General features: G+C 28.6%; 1 protein-coding gene across 7 annotated transcripts in view; it reads right to left on the minus strand.

The window, feature by feature from the left end:
* Obsc (Obscurin) overlaps positions 1-18,025 on the minus strand; it is a 40,731-nt gene extending 22,706 nt beyond the window's left edge. For 3 of the 7 annotated variants that reach the window (XM_065512444.1, XM_065512443.1, XM_065512439.1), the window contains exons 1-6: positions 17,552-18,025; positions 17,245-17,362; positions 10,916-11,034; positions 9,251-9,403; positions 9,011-9,181; positions 8,525-8,690 (exon numbers count right to left, since the gene is read on the minus strand). In XM_065512444.1, the coding sequence (XP_065368516.1) occupies positions 8,525-8,690; positions 9,011-9,181; positions 9,251-9,403; positions 10,916-11,034; positions 17,245-17,253 (618 nt within the window). In that variant the 5' untranslated portion in view covers positions 17,254-17,362; positions 17,552-18,025. Of the gene's footprint in view, positions 1-1,424; positions 1,917-8,524; positions 8,691-9,010; positions 9,182-9,250; positions 9,404-10,915; positions 11,035-17,244; positions 17,363-17,551 lie in introns of those variants that run through there. The other 4 variants (XM_065512440.1, XM_065512442.1, XM_065512445.1 and 1 more) reach the window with 4 other exon arrangements.
* Positions 18,026-21,379: the final 3,354 nt, after the last annotated feature.

A 21,379-nucleotide genomic window follows, 5' to 3' on the forward strand; every position in this document is an offset into this window, starting at 1 on the left:
AAAAACAATGACTTTTTCGGGATGCATTAGACGCTCTTGGATCTCATGTGGATTGGTATCGTTCCAAATTTGACAATTTTGTTTGTTGAAGTACCCATTCATCCAGAAATTTGCCTCATCGCGTAAAATGGCGATAAACATATTGATATAACTATTTTATCACTTGCACGTGTTGTAGAACGCTATATCCGTCCATGTAGATTTGGCTAATGAAACTGAATAAATGGCAGTCAATTCGACAGATGTAGTTTCAACAATATGGCCGCTATCAACTGTCAACATTCAGAAGAAGATCCTTTACAATTTGGAATGACATTTATTTTTCAAGCGGTCTGAGAAGCAAAAAGAGAGAGGTAAAAAAAGAATATTGTTACCTCTCCAAACTTCAGAGCAGATCCTGCTCTTATAATGTTATCCGATAACGTTAATTTTTGGCAGAACATGATTTTACAGTAAAAGGCACAATTTAAGGTGGGGGTACAATTTTGAAGCACAAGGAAATTGTTGTCCATTGTTCGAAACAAGTTAGCCCCGTGACTTCAGAATACATGACCAAACTCTAGAAATTGGATCTGTTAGCAGTATTCACAAGGAACCACTCCCATTATACCATTTCCCCTAAGGTAATTATTAAAATGTATTAACTTGAAATTAAAGTTTCTAAAAATTTTAAACTCCACTTTAGTGCGGTAAACTTTTGACAAGAATTTTTTTGCAGTCAACTTAGAGGATTTTTAGAAATTCCTTGTCATTAAACATTTGTCTGAACGAATAATTAACGACCCTGCCAAATGTTTAAAAAACAAACAAGATTTTTTTTTTTGAAAAATATGGCATCAATGTATTATTCTAGTATGATGTTTCTATTTTTTATATGAGAAAGTCTTGGCCTAGAATAATCATTTTGAAATATTGTGGGCGTTTAAGAATACAACTGGCAAATAAAATCAGACAATATTTAAAACAGCAACAACAAAACCAAATATAAAAAGTCATATAGAAAACATAGGAATATGTATTTGAATTTAAAGAAATAAAATTTGAAATATGGACACAGCAGAATGAATTAACACAGTGAGACTCCAAAATAATTTTTTTTTAGAAAATATGCCGCTAAAAGAAAGTCCAGCCGAAAAAGCTTTCACTGTACACAATACATACAGAAAAATGAAAATTATGCAAAATTATTCTTTTGGTTGGTACTTTTTTCTTTCAAATATGTAAATAAATTCAACACTTTTCAATTTCAATGTTATTTTTTGCAAAGTAGAGTCCATTAAGAGTCCATTAAATGATATTTTTTTAAGAGTTCATATAAAAATGCTTAAGCAAATCACCCGATATTAATGTAGAATTATTTTTTAATTATAAAGATGTGCAAATTGATATATTTACTCAATATTTGGCTTGAAGCTTTCACTCACTTTTATGTAAATTATATTGTCTATATATGCTTGGGACTCATATATATATAAAATTTACAATATTCTGAAACTTTTTTTTTCTTTTTCAAAATTCAATATTTTATTGAAATTTTATATTTTTTGCCGATTTTTTCTTTTGCAATTGAATTTATATAATTTTTTTTTAATTTCTTTTTCAAATAAATTAATGATTTTTTTTTTTTGGTTTTTCACTTCTTTAAACTACACACACAAGTACAAGTATACAAAATATATAAATGTACATATATCTATTATGAATAACTTGGAAATATATATGTATATGTATCTGGTTCACAAAATAAGTATATTCTTATTGTTGCAGAATCAGTAACAGAGAAGATTTGAAAAATATATCCAACACGTTAGATCCAAATAGACGGTGTTTCAGCGCGACACGTACACTCGAACGTCTAAAGAGTGACTAAAATGCTCTACTAGAACTTTGAAAAAAAGCTTCTTTCGGCAAGATTTTCATTTCTATTTTTCTTTAATTTTCATTTTTTGTTTTTTGGTTTTTTTGGTGGAAATCTAAATATAAATATTATGTGTCTTTAGCTCTATTTCAACTAAATATTAAAGAAGAAACAGCCGCAAAATTAAGAAGAAAAAAACAATTGTGATATTTTTCATCTATTTCTACAATTTAAAATTTTGTAATAATTTCTGTTTTGTTTCTTTTTAAATAAACATTTAATTTGCATTTAATTTTTTGTAAATTCACCACTACTGATTGACTGTCCTTAAGGGTTTTGAACTTTTCATTCATTCAAGAGCTTTTTAATTGTTTAAATTGTTAGTGTAAATTTAATGTATTTGATTGTTAATTAAATGTACTCATATGTAAAGTTGTGAATTGCGATCGTTAATGTTGCAGCAACAAGTGTTTTTTTTTACATTAACAAAAACAAAAAGGATCAATTATGTATTTTAAATTGTAATAGTAATGAAGACATTAGACAAATGAAATATTTTAATTAATCAAAAACATTTTCAGATTCCCCTTGAAGTCAGTCACCGAATGCTTTTATTTGGCTTGCGTCAATGTTGATTAAATTCTAAATATTTTTATATTTTGATAATTGCTTCTTCATTTCCTGCAAATATAATCAAAAATACTAACTTAACTTTTCTTAAATACAAAGTAGAATTGTATCTAATGTACCTATAATAAAAACCGTTACCGCTATGCTTCCGTTACCTCTAAAATACCCTTTCAGATCAACTACCATTACCGCTTAGCAACCGTTACCGATATAACTGCAATTAACAAAAATTCAATAAATAATTTAAAAATACCACTTTTGTTAACATAATTTTAATTATTGTAAACTGTAATTACCGTTACCGCTATAATACCGTTACCGAAATACTACAAATTAACGCTTCCGGTACCTTTTAACTATTTTTTTTTAATTTTTATTTTTCTAATTTATTAGTGAACAAATTTTATGGCAAACATTTCTTTTTTAATTTTTTTTTAATTTTTAAAAAATAAAATTTTTAAAATTTATTATTGAAAAAAATTTGTTTGGTGAAAAAAAAATCGGATTAAAAAATATTTTTCCCGATTTTGACCCACTGTAGATCCGACATACTATGGCGCTATATACGTCATTGAAAAGGTCTTTGAAATATCTATCATTAGATATCCATATTGCAGAGCTGTAAATGAATCATTAATTTTTGAATTAATTCGCGAATCATTCACACAAAACAATTAATTGAATTCAAATTTCATTCAATTAAATGAATTTGTTAAAAATGAATTGCAATTCGTTTTCAATTCAAATGAATTTGTAGAATTCGTTTCTAATTCAAATGAATTTGTCAAAGTTAATTGCAATTCATTTCCAATTTATTTGTTTCAAATGAATTAGCAATTCATTTTCAACTCATTTGAATTGACGAAACAAAGATTTAACAATTTCTATAACTTAGACGCTACAGTGAAAAAAACCGCAAGTTTTGTCCACCAATTAAGTGTCTGAAGCAGATATTATTCAAATGTCAAAGGATGCTGTTCAACAAATGTCTGATAAGGACATCACAACGTCAACCAATTCAGAGAGTAACGTGTTAAATTACTTCGATTATTCTATTTGACAAACTCATTTGAATTAGAAACGAATTCTTCAAATTCGTTTGAATTGATTAAAATTTCATTCAATTCTTTTTTGTGGTGAAATTAATTAATTCAAAAGTGCTATATTCGGCTGTGCCGAATCTTATATACCCTTCACCAAATTATACTTCAAAATTTTAAATATTTTTAGGTAAACAAAATTAAATTTTTTCCAGTAGTTTTTTTCATTTTTTGGAATTTTTTTTTTTTGTTTTTAAATTTTAAATTTTTTTTGTTTTTTTCCGATTTTGACCCATTGTAGTTCCATCTTACTATGGTCTTATATACGTCGTTGCAAATGTCTTTGAAATATCTATCATTAGATATCCATATTGTCAATATTAATGTCTTAGTAATCCAGATATTGGTCAAAAATCGAGGTTGTCTTGGTTTTTTCCTCATATCTCAGCCATTTGTGGACCGATTTTGTTGTTTTTAAATAGCAAAATTCTCGAAAGCATGTCTGACAGAATTATTGAAGATTTGGATCCCGAAGATATCTGGGGTCTTCAGAAAATTGATTTCAACAGACAGACAGACGGACGGACATGGCTTAATCGACTCCGCTATCTATAAGGATCCAGAATATATATTCTTTGTGGGGTCATAAATGAAAAATGTAGAAATTACAAACGGAATGACAAACTTATATATACCCTTCTCACGAAGGTGAAGGGTATAAAAAGAATTACAAATGGAATGACAAACTACTCAAATCGAGAAAATCGGCCCACAAATGGCTGAGATATAAAGAAAAAAAAAACGGGAGAACCTCGATTTTTGACCTATTTTAGATCTTTATCTTGGTTACTAACCCTCATGTGCATAAACAGTTTATAAATTTATCAAAGATTTATGATTGTTTTCACTAATAAATTTAAAAAAAAAAATATTGTTAAATTTGGAAAAAAAAAATTTTGAAAAACTAATAAATTTAAAAAAAAAATATTTAAATTTTGAAAAAAAAAAATAAAAAAAGTGTTTACGCCAAAAACAACACGTAACGATTTTTCCCATTTCCATGCAATTCCTATTTTCCCACATTATAAGATCTAAATTAAACGTCAAGACTCGTAAATACTTCTTTTTGGCGAGATACAAGTCTAACTTACAACTGTACTACTCCTATTGCACCTTATTGGTAAGATCCAATATTTCAAACAATTGAATAACTAATTAGAAAATATCCTAATTACTTTGTTTTATTTCTTTCCTTTTTCCATATTCATTTGTCCAATTGTTCTGAGGAACGAAATCTAAACGATTTTGTTTCGGCTCAGAGAGTTTGAACATCTCTTTCAATCTATCTACCCTTATCTCCCTTCACCCGACTTTCCTGTGTGTTTATGGTTGAAGACAATTGAAGAAAAACTATTTGTTGGTAGGAAATCCACAACAAATGATTGAAATCTCGGAGAATTGGAAGAAAAATCTTCCAATGATAATCTGGTTCGAAGGACCAATTGTTTAGCTGAAAGCCGGGTGAAGGGAGAAAAGTCTAGATAGATTGGAAGAGCTGATCAAACTATCAGTTTCCCTAAATCTTGAAAAATAAAATTGTTTCACTTGCAATCACAATATTTCTTAACTTCAAATTAATTCTAACAATAGATTTTTGAAGTAGCTACAATTGTAAACTTGGTTACCCACTGTTAAATATATATCTGCGTAAAATTACAAAATGATTGCTATGCGATGGTGGTCAATACAAATGGGGTTGACCACACAGAAAAACAAAATTAATCTATAATTAAAGTAAAAGGGAAAAAATATAATAATAAATAGAAAAAATTATGAAATTGTTTTTCAAAAGCTCTATCTAGAGATCACAAGAATAATATTTTTCATTTGTCGAGCGGAAATAAAAGCTTTTCAAATACATTCAGACATACATATCTAAACACACGCACTAATACCACAACACAAATTTTGTTAAAAAATTTAACAAAAACATGCGGTAAAATTTATTAAATATTTTATTATTTTCTAAACTTATTTTCTTTGAACCCCCCAAAAAAATAAATAAATATATACACTGGAATAAAAATAAAACTACTCGTAAAAGAAACAAGCAAAGAAAACAAACAAAATTCATAATAAACTGGTTCAAGTGAAGTGTTCTATATAGTAAATATGACCATGATCTGGCATAGACAGACGGACAGACAGACAAACATTCAGAAAATAACATTTTGTTTATTTGTTTTACAAACAACTTCACAAAATATAATAATAAATAATTAAAATCCACACACATGTACTATGTAGATAGAAAAACTTAATAAAAAAGCAATCAGAAAATATTTTCAATATCATCTAGATAATTCTGGCAGTCAACACACTTGTTAACAGTAATTTTCAAATTGGAAAAATTCTCTAATGAAGTTTTCAATATTTATGATCAATTTTCAAGGTCATTTTGTTTTTTATTCTTTTAGGAAGAGGGGAATTTTATGATGTAGATAGGCAAACAAACAAATATAGGTGCAATAATTAATGTTTTTCTTAATGAATTTGAAAATTCTTTGATGTAAAATAAACTTGAACTTGTTTGAAAAACACACATAGAAGTAAAAGAAAATTATGATGATTTTTTTTTTTGTTTAAATTTTCTTAGTCTAAATAGAAAATGATCACAAACTCAGGTGGTTGAGGATAAGCTAATGAAAATAAAAACATAAAATTCTATTTTTATAAAAAAAAGTAAGAAAGAAGGGTGTTGAAAAATGCGACAAATTTTTAAATAAAAACTGAAGGTAAACAAACAAACAATAATGCTTGCTACATTAGACTGCTGCAAAAAATTCAATTTGAGAATTTTGACCGTTAATTAGGAACTGAAATTGTTAACATTTTGAGGTCCAATTTAAATTGAAATTAACGCTTATTATGATTTTTAAATAAAACAAACAGTAATCAAATGAGAGGAAAGAATTCTTAGCTAACAATGTTTGAGCAACAAGTATTTTACCCAATAGTATCCATCAATAACTATTTGTATTTTTGGATAAACAGAACGAAAAGTATGTGTCTTTATAATTTTAATGGACTCCTTATAATACGAGTATTCACGAATGTTCCGCCTTTTAACTGATCCTGTAAACAAGCATCTGTCAGTTGACTCCTGTCAAAATTTGAACAAGCTGAGTCATTTAGTTTGTGTGCCATTGATAGCAAGGCATATTTAACCAGGTGGCAGCGTAACGCCAGCTGACTATTTTTTGCTCTACTCATGATTTGCCTTGTGAAATGTCAAAAACTTGTTTACAAACATTTTTAAATTTGTTATAAGATTCAAACGATTATTTTATATTTAAAAAAGTGAGCATTTGTCATCGCTTTAAGTGCATAAAATATTTAAAAGTGTTAAAAAAAACTATTTCATTTATAAAAGTGTGTTTTTGTGAATTTTTTTTGACAGTTTACACGGTTTTACACAAACAAAAATGACTATTGTTCTTGTATTGTTGTAATTGTTGTAGTTACGCTGCCACCTTGTTAATACATCTTGATTGATAGCATACTATCTCGTGACTTGAGGAGAAATTGGAAAAGAGTGAATTTCGTTCATTAACCCTCTAACCCACAAGAGTGCCTCAAGGCATGCATTACAAAACACCAATTATCTCAAAAAATAAATATATTTTTTGTTTTTAAATTTAACTAGACTTTAGTAACTAAAGTTTAGTTAAAGATTTGTTAATAGTTGTGTTCGCGTATTTGATAATTTGTACAAATTATCACTGGAAGTAACGGGATTCCGTTAGTTTACTTTTAAAAACTTGTAACGAGAGAGCAAGAGAGTGTTAAAAGTGACAGTTCGTAGATAGAGAACATGATATTTTTTACTGGACATTTTTTATCTAGTAAAAAATATCAACATAAAAAATATGTTTAAAACATGGTTACAAATGTAAACAAAACAAAAATATTGAAAATAAATACAATTTACAAGTTTTGCAAAGAAAATAAGCAAAATAACACAAAACAAACGTTTTAAATTGATGTATAATAAAATACAACTTATTTTTACAACTTGTTGTTCTCGTACTTTTTTTGATTATTTTTCAGATTGAGAGTAAATGTAGTTTTACTCTCTAAAATAAAGTTACTGGATATTTTTTACTGGAAAGTCCGCGAATGTCGAAATGCATTCTGATATTTAGTTTTTGTTCTGTCAGCTGTTTTGTGCGTGATGTCATAATTTTAGCACGTGAAATTTTGTGTCATTTTTTTTTCTAATCAAAGTTTTATTAACTTTTAGTTGCCTGATCTATTCGTAATATTTTTTTAATTCTTTTTCATTAGTTTTTCAATATCATAATTATTGTTTTTTACACCTAAACGGGCAACAATGCCCTGAGGCACTCTTCACCTTTTTTGTGATGGCTGTTCTGAGTTTATTTATTTTTTAGAATTATCTTCAATATTTTTACAACCACCAGATGGACAATCTGACTGAAATCGTTTTAATATCTCTTTCTTAGTCGATTTAGTCATTTAACAAATGCTTTCAATGGGTCTAAAGTCTGCTGGTGTTGGCAGGTCTAGCTGATTTTCTGTCAAATTTTCGGGAACGTATTTTTTTTTAAGTTTGATTCCACAGGTTGATTATTATTATTCGTCCGAAAAAACTATTTATAAACGTTTACAGGATTTTATTTTCATTAATAAAAAATTTAAAGGGGTGTTCAAAACTTTGACTTTAGTAATTTACTTTTGCAACATTCATTTGATTCGAAAATTATTCCTTTCGAATCGAATTATATTGTATTTCTCTTTGAGCTATTAATGTTAATAAGCTGAATAATCATTAGCTTTTGCTGATCTGTATGAGTTTTTAACTTATAGAAATATTTTCCTAAAGTTCTAATGAAACTACTGCACAAATGATGAACTTAAAATACGTTAATAATGTTGTAAATCTGATTTTAATAGAATTTAATTATTTACATACCTGAAAGAATGTGTAGGCTTCTTTGTTCGATGCTAAATATTCTTGGGCTAAAGGTTCGGTTTTACAATATTTAACATGCATATCAAAATCTCTTTCCAAACGTAAAAAGGTTTTGACTACCATATTCGGTTTATCCGCATAGTACTTGACGCCATCAATGAAAACCCTTTTAAATTAGAAAAATAAATTAGAAATTAATATGAATTAAGCAAGTTTTTCTAGTAGCAGGATTCTCAAATGAGTTGAATGTTAAAAAAATTAGTTTCCCAAATTCCTGTCATAGAAGATGTACCATATCGTTTTTCGTAACGATAAACCTCCAATTAACATTTTTTTGTATGAGAACTGTCAGTTTATCGTCACGATAAAAATTGAGCCAGAGATTGAGAAAATGGGGGTTAGTATATCAGCAAATAAATAAATTAACGTCTCACATATTCAACTCAGATGAGAACTCAGACAGTCTGATGATGGCTTTGTACTCACATATTATGAAATTCAGCAATTTGTTGAAAATTTCCAAATATTATATCTTTACTATCGCGTACATTACGTGGTGCTGTAGCCGCATCAACGGCCTTAATATAACGATCAACTACATTTTGTAAATCACGATTGAACTCCTCCTCTGTTTCGATTAGTTCACGTATAACGGCTCTAATTTAGATAAATTTTAATATTTATTTAATTATATATTGATTTTAAATCGAATACAATAAAATTTACTTTTTCTGAAAATCAGCACTTTCCTTTTCGTTGCCATTTAACATGGCTGATAGGCCAGCATCTAAAATATTTTTCGGCACCCATCCTTCTTTGGCATTATCGCCGAATACACGAACCAACCATTTGGCAGTTGCATCAGCGTCTGTTACATTTCTGAAATGGAAAGGAAAACATTATAATATTTAAGTTAGAAAAATAAAAAAATAAAATATTTAAAGGAAATTATTTGGGCTATAAATTAAATGGGAAGCTTCAAATGGGAAGTTTCAACGTGCGAGAGATGGTTTGTGCGGTTAGAAGTGGTGATTTTTGATTTGAGGATTGGAAGTATTACTCCATGATGATTGTTGTCAAACTCAACAAGAGCTTGCAAAATCATTGGGAGCAACTCAGCAGCAATTTCAATACGTTTACGACCAGCAGGATTCATGTAAAAGCAGGGAAATTGAATACCATACGAATTGAAGCTGAGAGACCTTGAAAGAGGATTTTTATGTCTGAAATGCTGCTTGAATGCTATAAAAGAATCTCGTTTTTGCACAGAATCATTACAAAGCGCCATGGAGCTAAGGCAATGCTCTGTATTTGGTTGGACCAAAAGAGTCCTATCTATTATGAGCTGCTGAAATCTGATCAGACAATCACAGAGAACCTGTACCGAGCCCAAATGATTCGTTTGAAGCGAAAATTGGCCGAAAAACGCCCAGACATGAAACCGCATGTCTCAATATCTGTAAAAAACTATTTAGAAAGAAGTGTTTGGAAAGTTTTGCCTCACACTCCTTGTAATCCAGACCTTATCCTATCAGATCGCTATCTCTGGTACAAGCTTCACTTAAGAACAGAGTATCCGAAATTGCCTTGATTCGTTCTTGGCCTCAAAAGATGAGCAGTTCTTTTGGCTCGAAATTCATATATTGCCAGAAAGATGGGAAAAGGTCATAGCTAACAATGGCCAAAAACAGCTTCAGCTAGTTTTATATTTACAGTCAAAACTAAACTTTAACTTGTCTATGGTTTATTTCTTTTAAAATATACTATTTTTGATTATTATTATGGGCCTTCACAGTTAATATTATTAACTGTCAACTCCTCTATGTCGAAAGAAAAACATCAAAAAAACTATAACCCCGTGTCTATAGTTGACAAATATTCATCATAACAATAAATGACATTTGTTGTCTAAGCAAAAGCACTAACAAATGTATCATAACGAAGAAATAATACTAATAAATGGGGACAACCATTTTGAAGTTTATCATGATAAAAATTTATCAGGTATAAACAGGGAGTAACGAAAAACAATTTGAAGGTTCGAATATTAATGCTTAATACATTGTATTTCGAAGGTGTTTTATTCACATTGAATTACGGAGTAACTCTCCAAACACAGAGAATTATACATAGAGGCGAGACATATATGTATGTATGTCTGACACAACAACAAAATACATGTTAGTCAATGTATTTTGTTGTTGTATCAGACATATGATATGTTGTATTTGTGTTTGACAATTCGGAGTGTCTCGTCTCTATGTATAATTCCCTATGCCCCATGTCACCAGTTTCAAAAACATTACCGAATGATTTTCATACAATTTAATTCGATTCACTTCTCTTTCAACACAAAGGAACTATGTAGATTAAATTATTAAAAATACTTACTTCAAGCCGCCATTGGTTTCAGTTGTTTTCAGCACTTCCACAATGTCACCGCGTGTCAGAGTGACAGAGTCCGAGGTTTCCGCTTTGAAATCTTGATTTACAACTAATATATCAAATGCCTGAAAGAAAACACCAAATAAATTATAGACAATTCGTGTTTTTTTCCCGAAATATCGAAACCATTAATCAATTTGGTCAAAAATAAAAAAAATTATTTTCGAAATATTTTGAGTAACAAAAATAAATTAAAATTAATACACTCACATACACATCCTTTGATATTCAAATTTTAAACACTTTTATTTATTTACGTTCAATTAAAATTTTAAATTATTTGGATGTTGCCTTGACTAAAAATATGCAATACATACATATATGTATGTAAATATTTTCTTTTTCATTTTGAAACACTTAATTTAGCATTAAATAAATCTTTCATAATTGAAGGTTAAATTTGTTTGCGAATTGAATGCTTTCTTCACGTTTCATATAATTACAGTTATGTTGAAATCATAAACAAAACACTGTCTCTTTTGAAATTCTTAAGGTAAGAAAGAGAGAGAGAGAGAATGAGATGAATAAAAAACACAACAGGATGTGAAAGAGAAAATAGCGAAATTAAAATTCAAGAGGGAGTCAAGTATATAAATAAGCACAGCATAAACGAAAGTGTAAATCTGTCAAATCATCTGTCAACGGTTGGCTGATGTGATAATTAAAATTGACTAAAAATGCTAAAAAGCATTAAGATTTTCATTTATAAACAATACGATTACAACAACCATTATATACTAAATATCCAAATAAATTTATTTTATTTTTATATCAAAAATACAAAAGTATTTCTATTAGTGTATGCGAATTAATTTGTATATAAATGATGCTGTCGTGTTATTTCACGAGTCACTTGTTTTTTATTTTATTTTTATTATTTATTTGTTGCAATTTTTTATTGTTGTTGTTTGATTTTTTGGTGGTATTTTTGCCGCCCCTCTTTACACGGGTATGCAGCTGAAATTCCTTAAAGATTTTTTTTTAGATTTTAGTTTGTGCCTCACTGTGTCATTGGTTCATAAAGTAAAATTAACGTTAAATTTAATTTCATCAAATTTAAAATAAATTTAAATACAACAAAAAAAAAACATTCTTAATTAAATGTGAAAATTTAATGCAAAGTAAAAAATACACTTGAAGAATTATTTATAAGTTTTATTTCAGTAAAAGGGTTTTATTTGAAGTGATTGAAATTTTAAAGTTTCAGATGGATAGTTTGTCTTATATTTACGAGTCTGTGCTTCTTAGCATGATTAATAACTTAAGAGATGGATTGAAAAGCTGGGAGTTCCGCGCGATACTTTCTCTAGATATTTTTAGAGTATTTAGTAGAATAAGATACCGTAAGAAATTGTCATATTTGGGCAGTAACTGTTTAAATGCGATTAATTCGCGTGTGAGATTCTTAGCTGGGGAGTTCCTCTGTGACCTGTGTTTTCGAATTATTCATAATGCTCTGCTTGTTGTTTAGATTTGAATGTGATTATTCGGATGAGTTTGAGTGTAATATAAATTTGAATCATTTGAATATTTCTAAGCCTCAGGTTTTGAGTTTTTTGTAGTATAAGATTTTAAGGAATTTTTACTCAGGATTTGGGGTGTTATTATTGATCACATGCTTTAAATTGAAAAAATTACAAGGTTCTTTTTTGATATATTATGTAGATTACACTACTATACAAATTAAGCTCTCATACTGTGAACAGAAAGCGCTAGGAATCCACAGCCCATATGTGGGCTGTTCATCCAAACAATGTTCAAGCCTACATGTGGTCTGTGGACTCTGAAAGCGATTTATATGAGATTTTGTTTTATGGAGTCCACAACCCATGTGGGCTATTAAAAAAAACCTTTTAGCTATTTATATACATTTTAAAAATATAGATATTTAAATTTTAAATACACCGATTTTGCAAAAAAAAGCGGACGTGTGAGGCAAGCATCAGTCGCTGCCTTGGACTGTTAACGTGTTAAGCTAAAAAATCTAAAAAAAAAACGTGTTTTTATGAAAACTTAAAAGTGGAAATATCCCGAAAACTGACAATACGATTTCAAAATGTTTTTCATATTTGTTCTGGTTTGTGATTGTTCTGGTGCAATAATGAGCGGAAACATGAACGTATTTATTCTTTGATAAACTCACAGATCATCATTCCTTGAATATCTAACATTCATTTATATGTATATGTACCTTTAAAGATCTTGTTCCCTGTCCATATCATGAATATCACTGTCGATAAAATTTTCTATATCACACTCATCATCACTTTCAATATTACTTTCATCTGAGTTAACATTTCTATCAGTGTTATTTATTTTACCAAAAACAGTATCACTAACGTATGGCGTGCTTAATATAACTGAGATTCTGTCAATATTTCACCATTATATTTTCGCATTACCTTACAATTTATGATTTTAAAGATTTCTAAGAATATTTTTAAGTGTTTCTAAGAAAATCTTGGTTTTAGATCTACTGCAAAGTCAATATATTTTGTTATATTAGACATATAGGTTAACTTACTACTTTCTAATACATACATACTACAATATTTTTATGTTTGCCCTTTAAAAATCAAATTTTGATCAGCACTATTGAAATTGAAAATGTTTTTTTATGATTTTAAAAGTTGAGTGTCATTTTAACCCCAAGTGCCATTTAGGGTTAATTTCCATTTATGTGCTGTTATTATAAATACTAGACTTCATGTTATATTTTTCTTAAGTTTTATCAAAATCGGCCCAAAAATATATAACATTTAGCTATCTTTCCATGAGAAATTTCAAATATTGAAAAATTTGACCTTTGACCTTCACGATTTAAGGGTTAACGATTTCCGATTTTAGTAAAACTTAAAGACTATATTTAAAATTTCCTGCACTATAATATTCTGAATAACAGTAAGGAAATTGGGCTCATTCGCCAAAATGTGGCCAGGAAATTAGTTTTCTCGAAAAACACAATATTTAAATCGCAGGTACGGAAAAACTATAGGAGATATTTTCATAATTTTTTTTATTCCCTATTATATTCTCAATAACTCCCAAATGAGAGGATCAAAAAATTCTGAAATTTGTTTAACAAAATATTTAAAAATTTGAAAATGGAGTTTTGAAACTGTCGTTAAAAAGAATAAATTACTTTGGTCATACCTGCGAATAGGTTAACGGTATCCTATATTTTAAGTATACAAGAGCTTTTATTTTAATATTTCTCAAAATATGTTAATTTTGTTCCTACATTTCTTGTTCTAGTGACCAGAGTCACGTTAATGGCCTGGGGAATTTTTAATAACTTTAAAATTTTTTAACCAATTTCTGTGTTGTATGTCTCATTAGAACGACAATTACGTACACATTTCTATTCTTTCAAATTAAATTGCAAAAGTAATTTTTTAATGTCAAATTTTTTTTAAAAACTGAAAAAATTTTACTAAAATTTTTTTCAGAATGATTTTTTTTACCAATGTTCACCAAACTGGGGGATGAAAATGTCCAAAATCCAACTTTTGTTTATTAAGGGTCATTAAATTCGAAAACAATCCATAGATTTTTATGATCGTATCTCATTTTGTTTCTATTACATGTGGCTTTGCAATAAATCTGAACCAATTCTGCCGTTTTCGATTTTTCGTGATTTTTTTAAAAACAAAAAAATTAGCTATTTTCACTTAAAAAACATATTATTTGGCTTAATTTATTATTATAACTCCTAAACTACTGAGCCGATTAAAACGCAATATATGTGTGAAAATTTGTACATAGCAGGGGGAAAATGTTTTTAAAATTTAATTAATCGAAAGAAGAACACTAACTACTCAATTTTATGTATATCAAACAAAAAATGAGCGAATTCGCTTAATTGTGAATAAATTCGAAAAGAATTAATGGATTTTTATGATCGATATCTCATTTTGTTGCTATTATATGTGGCTTTATGATAAAGCAATAAACCTAAACAATTTCTGACGTTCTCGATTTTTTATGAGTTTTATAAGACAAATAAATTAGCTATTTTCACGTAAAAAATATATTTTTTGCTTTAATTTGTTATTATAACTCCGAAACTAGTGATCCGATTAAAACGCAATATATAAACGCAATATTAAAGGCTATGTAAATTTCAATTTTTCTAAGTCTACTTTAATAATATCGGACTAACCGTTTTTGAGTAATCATTAATTATGTGGAGATACGTTTAAAAAAATTCAAAATTTTACTTACAAATTTTTTTAAAAAAAACCTCTCCACATAATTTAAAATTTGGTCCATATTTGTACTACAGGAACCACAATACATCATAATTGTGTAGAGATTTAAAAAGCCTCTTAATTTTTGTTAGATTTTGTTTTTTAACAAACAAAAAGAGCTCGACGTAATTTCCAAAAATTTTGTTTTGCTTTGGAGCAAATATGAAAAATGTAGGTTCGTTGTAATTCACGAATAAGTTCAATAAACTCAATTTTCAATTCAATTCTCTTAACCATAACTTTAATGAATTCATTATGAATTAATTCATAGGGGTAATTATAATAATATTCATTATTTATAGAACTAATTCGTTATTGAATCATTCAAGTTTTCTTTAATTCAAATCCATTACGAAATGCTCACTCTTCTGCCCTGTTCTCCGGATTTAACCGCCAATGACTATGTCTTGTTTCCAAACCTGAAGAAATCATTTCACAAAGACTACCTAATTTGATGACCTCGACAAATCTTATTTTGGAGAAAGGTTGCACAAAGTGTATAGAGCTCAAAGAAGACTACGTTGAAAAATTATTTTTATCCAAAGACAAGTGTTTCAAAAAGGCACCACCTTCGTAGTACAAGGCTTTAAAATATTTTTTTCAATTCATTTTTTAACAAAAACAGATTGAATGAAGAACAAATATTTTAATTCAATATTTATTTCAATCATTCAAAGCTTGAATAAATATTATGATGAACAAATTACATTAAGAATTAATTAAAAAATGGATAATTCTATTTAAATAAAGCCGAGAATTGTTTAGAACTCCTTAAAAAAAACTTATAGTGGACAAAAGAGTGAACTTTATATTATTAATTTTTTCGTTTAGTAATAATCACAAACACCTGTTACATATACATAAATTTATATCTTGCAATTGATTAATTTCCTACATTGACATTTTTTTTGCTAATTTGTTAACACCAATTATCTCAAAAAGTAATTATAATTTTTCTTTTAAATTTAACTATGACTTTAGTTAAGATTAGTTAACATTTCCCTCGAAGGTCGAAATGCATTCAGACTTTTAGTTATTGTTCTGTCAGCTGTTTTGTGCGTGATGTCATAATTTTAGCACGTGAAATTTTATTTGTGTTTATTTTTTTTTTTAAATCAAAGTTTTATTAACTTTTAGTCGCCCGATCTATTCGAAATATTTTTTATTAGTTTTTCCATAAAATCGTTTTAAAAATATTATTTTACACCCAAACCGGCAACAATGCCCTGAGGCACTCTTCACCTTTTTGCACCTGGTTCCTAAACTTAATTTGCAAATTAGTTTCTGATGGATGTTCTGAGTTTATTGGGTCATAGTTACCCTAAACAAAAATATTCGACAACTTTTATTAGCTTTCTAAAGTTTGGCTATGTTTTTTTCGTACCATCTAAAAATGTTTGAATTTAATATTTTGACACCATTTTGGTAACGGTCTGAAATAAAGCAGTCCAGTTTTTAACATTATTAATCATGCACCACAGTACTTGAATTCGTAATTTTGAACTTTTTTTAGATATTTCAATACATTTCAATAGTTTAACGAAATTAATTTAACTGAAATAAATATTTTGTAATACTTTTAACCCATATCCTTTGGGTTTCGTAAATTTTTATGATTTATTTTAAAACATATTTTTACAAAAATTTTGTTTATCTTGTCTAACTTTTATATTCATTCATAATTTTTTAAACAATTTTTATTTTTTGTGTTCAAATATGTATTTTTTTAACAAAATTTTATTAAAATTTCAAATAAATTTTTTATATTTTATTTTAAGTTTTTTATATTTAATTTTTTACAGTGTACTACATATTTGAAAATATTTTGTTGTTTCTATGCACTTTTCACATTTTAAACAATTGATTTTTTTCTTCTTCCACTTTATAACCGCAACAACAACAACAGGAACTTTTCTATTTTTATAATTTAAAGACTCGACTTTCAGCAGTGTATTAATTTTTCAGTGACACATTTTGAAAATAACTTTTATTTTTGACACCTTAGTTTTCAGTATTCAAACTCACCGTTTCCATATTTTTATATATTAAATTGACTTTCGTTTACTTTATTTTTTTTTTATTAATTCTTGGTATTTATTTTTTACATTTTAGTGATGTTGAGTATTTTTGCTTTAATAAATCACTGAAATTGAAATATGAACAAAATGAAAATATTAAAAATATGAATTCCCGGAAATAAATTCACTTTGATACACTTAAAATAATGGTTTTATATAAAAATTTTAATTTTTTTTTATAAAATTTTGCACAATTTCTAGCAATTATGTAACTTTAATTGAAAGAAAATTTAATTTTGTTGAAAAAAAACTACTGAATCCGTTAATTAATTCCAACAAGGTGAGATGTTTTTCTTCTAATTAGAAAAAACTCATATTTTCGGTTTGTTTTTGTTGCAAAAATTTAGCTGGCTGTAGTACGAGAGTATGTTTATGAATTATTTATTACAAATTTGAATATTTTGATATTTTTTCATGTGACGAAGAATAGAATAGAATTTTTTTTTCAACGACAACCCGATCAATGTACTAATGGGATCAACCGTTGTACACGAAATCTACTTCGATGTTTAAATGTGAAGAAAATTAATTGTGTGCCAGTCGATCACTTCTTCGTTCGATTCACTGATTGATATTTTATCACAATTGTTGTACTTTTTTGTGTGTTTTTATTCAATTGAATTTAATTTATTTTCTTTCGATTTTTTGTGTTTTCGAAATTTTCAAAAATAAAAACCGTCAATTGTTGGCCACTCTACTAAATAACCAAACGACATGAACGAGGCACAATCCGTGTTACAATAAACAACAAAGTGCTTGTTGAGTAAAGTCGGTCGATTTTTACGAAATTTCTTTGTTGTAGTTGTTGTTGTTGTTGTTGCATTTGTTTTTGCTTCTTTTTATACCCTACACCACCATAGTGGGGAGGGTATTATGCGTTTGTGCAGATGTTTGTAACGTCCAAAAATATTAGTCTAGTACCCACCTTAAAGTATACCGATCGACTTAGAATCACTTTCTGAGTCGATTAAACGATGTCCGTCCGTCCGTCCGTCCGTCCGTCCGTCCGTCCGTCCGTCCGTCTGGTTGGCTGGCTGGCTGTCCATGTAAACCTTGTGCGCAAAGTACAGGTCGCAATTTTGAATATATTTCGATAAAATTTGGTACATATAATTTTTTCGGCCCAAGGACGAACCCTATTGAAACTGGCTGAAATCGGTGCATTATTTCATATAGCCCCCATACAAATGTCCCCCCGAAATTGGACTTTATCGGTCATAAATGTTTATTTATATATGTATCTACACAAATTTCGCTCCAAATAACTTTTATACATACGAAATTCATGTCACCAAATTTTATTACGATCGGTGCATAATTAGTCATAGCTCCCATATAAGACCCGCTTCCGAAAATCACTTTAACGTACATAAATCGCTTAAAAATGTTGGTATACACACAAAATTCAACATAGTTAACTTTAATATAGACATAAATCACACGACCTAATTTTATGGTGATCGGTCCATAATTGGTCATAGCTCCCATATAAGGCCCACTTCCAAAAATCACTCAAAAATATAAATTATTGATATTTTAAAAGAAAAATATTTTTACTCATTTACTTGGTGTAGGGTATTATATGGTCGGGCTTGACCGACCATACTTTCTTACTTGTTTTTCATATATTTTTAGTTATTTATAGCTGAAAATATAATGTGGTTTTTCTGTATTTTTATTTCTTTTCTTTTCTGAAATTTAAAAATTTTGGTTGGTAATGCACAATACATGTGCAAATCCATTTAGTTTTTAGTTGGCCAGTTCTCTAAGAGGATGAGTTAGTTTTGTGAATGTATTCTGAAAAAAGTTAGAGTCTTATATGTCCCTTAGATTTGCAAAACAAAATTCCATAGTGCGAGGGCTTGTCAATAACAGGCTCCTGTCAACAGGCATCTGTCAGTTGACTCCTGTCAAAATTTGAACAAGCTGAAAAAACATCACTCAAATCATGGCTTGGCTTGATAAATATTAGGTGTGTTCGCGTACTTTCCAATAAAAAATATCCAGTAACTTTATTTTAAAGAGTAAAAATAAATTACTCTCAATCTGAAAAGTAACAAAAAAAAGTACGCGAACAACAATTTGTAAAAATAAGTTGTATTTTATTATAAATGAATTTAAAGCGTTTGTTTTGGGCTAGTTTACTTCTTTTCTTTGCAAAACTTGTAAATTGTATTAATTTTCAACTTTATAGTTTTATTTGCATTTGCAACCATATGTTTTAAACGTTTTTTATGTTGATATTTTTTACTGGACAAAAAATGTCCAGTAAAAAATATCATGTTCTCTATCTACGAAATGTCACTTTTAACACTCTCTTGCTCTCTCGTTACAAGTTTTTGAAAGTAAACGAACGGAATCCCGTAACTTCCAGTGATAATTTGTACAAATTATTGCAAATTATCAAGTACGCGAACACAACTATTATGGAAACTCTGCACCATCAATTTCAATGTTAAAACAGTGGGTTAAGCACTGAAGATGCCGAACGTTCTCGACGCCCAGTTGAAGTCTATATACCCGAAACAATTGAAAATATTCATGATATATTCACGAGAGGCATCTCACATGGCTTAATGGTTTCAATTTTGAATGATCACCGCGTTTAGTAACATTGGATGAAACGTGGATCCACCATAACACACCACATAAGAAACAACAGTCAAAACAGATGGGTTTATACAAGATGGGGTGTACAAGAATAGACTGGTAATGCAGTTGATGCTAATTCTAACAGCGCTTATGATAAACTGACTGACTGCAACTTGCTGTTACTATTTATATACACAGTGCCATCATAGAAGTTTCATGAATTATATAATGAACAAAACAATTATGTTATATTTCTAGAGTAGAAGTGATAAGTAAAATTTCGGGAATTTTTTTTTATAAATTTTAATGTTAAAGTTACATTATTATTTCAGCATAGCTAAAACAAATACATACTTTGTGATTTTTTGCTTGTCGAATTATGTGGATATAGATACATAGAACAGAATATAAAATTAACTTATCTAGTAGGTCGGACTGAAAGTTTATGTTCTTAATTGAATTATTAAGACTAAACGAAATCATGCAGTTTTTCCCGATTTAAATTAGTCGGATCTCTTGAATCGTTCAATAAAAGTATGCATTTTAGGGTGGAGGAAATACAAGGTGACGATGTTCCCCACTAAAGTTCAGTTTGTTTGAGGAGACCATTTCTTTTGGAGGAGACCATTTTTGAGGAGACCATTTTTTTTGTCCTGTGATCAGTGTATTTGGTGAGTCGGTGCTTTTTAGTGTTTTTATGATTTATATCATATTATCATAAATGAATTGTTTGGACTAGTTTGTAATCGAATAATTTAAACGTTCCATGCATCCAAAACGTTCGATGGTTAAAATTTTCAAAGTTTGTTCTAAATAAATGGCAAAGATGACAGCTCAATAATTGACCTTCTTTATTTGACAACCAATTTACTTCCGTACCATAAATTTACCCACCCTTTAAATTAGATTTATTTTTACAAAAAGCGGGACAATTTTCAAAATATCTGAAAAATGAAGAGATTTTCAAACTTATGCGGGACAAAAAACTGCTTTCTTTATCTTAATATAATTCCAAAACAATGAAATAATATTTTCAAAAGATGAACATATTGAGGGACATCAATTTTTTTAATCACTTTCTCAGTCTATTGATCTTAAGATCCATTAGTATTGAGGAATATTAATCATTCGATTAACCGTTAATCGGTTGACCGATTATTTTTTGTCAAATAACAAATAAACAGATTAATTTGCGTCGATTTATATAGAAATATAGTTTTAAACACACAAATTTTATTTTGTAGTTTTTGAAGTATAGTACGAAAATTGAAACTAAGGAATTTGGTAGTGACCTTTATTATATTACTAGTTGACCGCCCCGGCTTCGCCCGGTAGCATTAACTAATGTTAGTTCTTCAAGTCTCTCCAACCCACATATACCTGTCGGTCAAGCCCGACCATATAATACCCTACACCAAGTAAATGAGTAAAAATATTTTTCTTTTAAAATTCCAATAATTTATATTTTTGAGTGATTTTCGGAAGTGGGC

This window comes from Calliphora vicina, chromosome 5 (genome assembly GCF_958450345.1).
Source record: "Calliphora vicina chromosome 5, idCalVici1.1, whole genome shotgun sequence".
NCBI lineage: Eukaryota > Metazoa > Arthropoda > Insecta > Diptera > Calliphoridae > Calliphora > Calliphora vicina.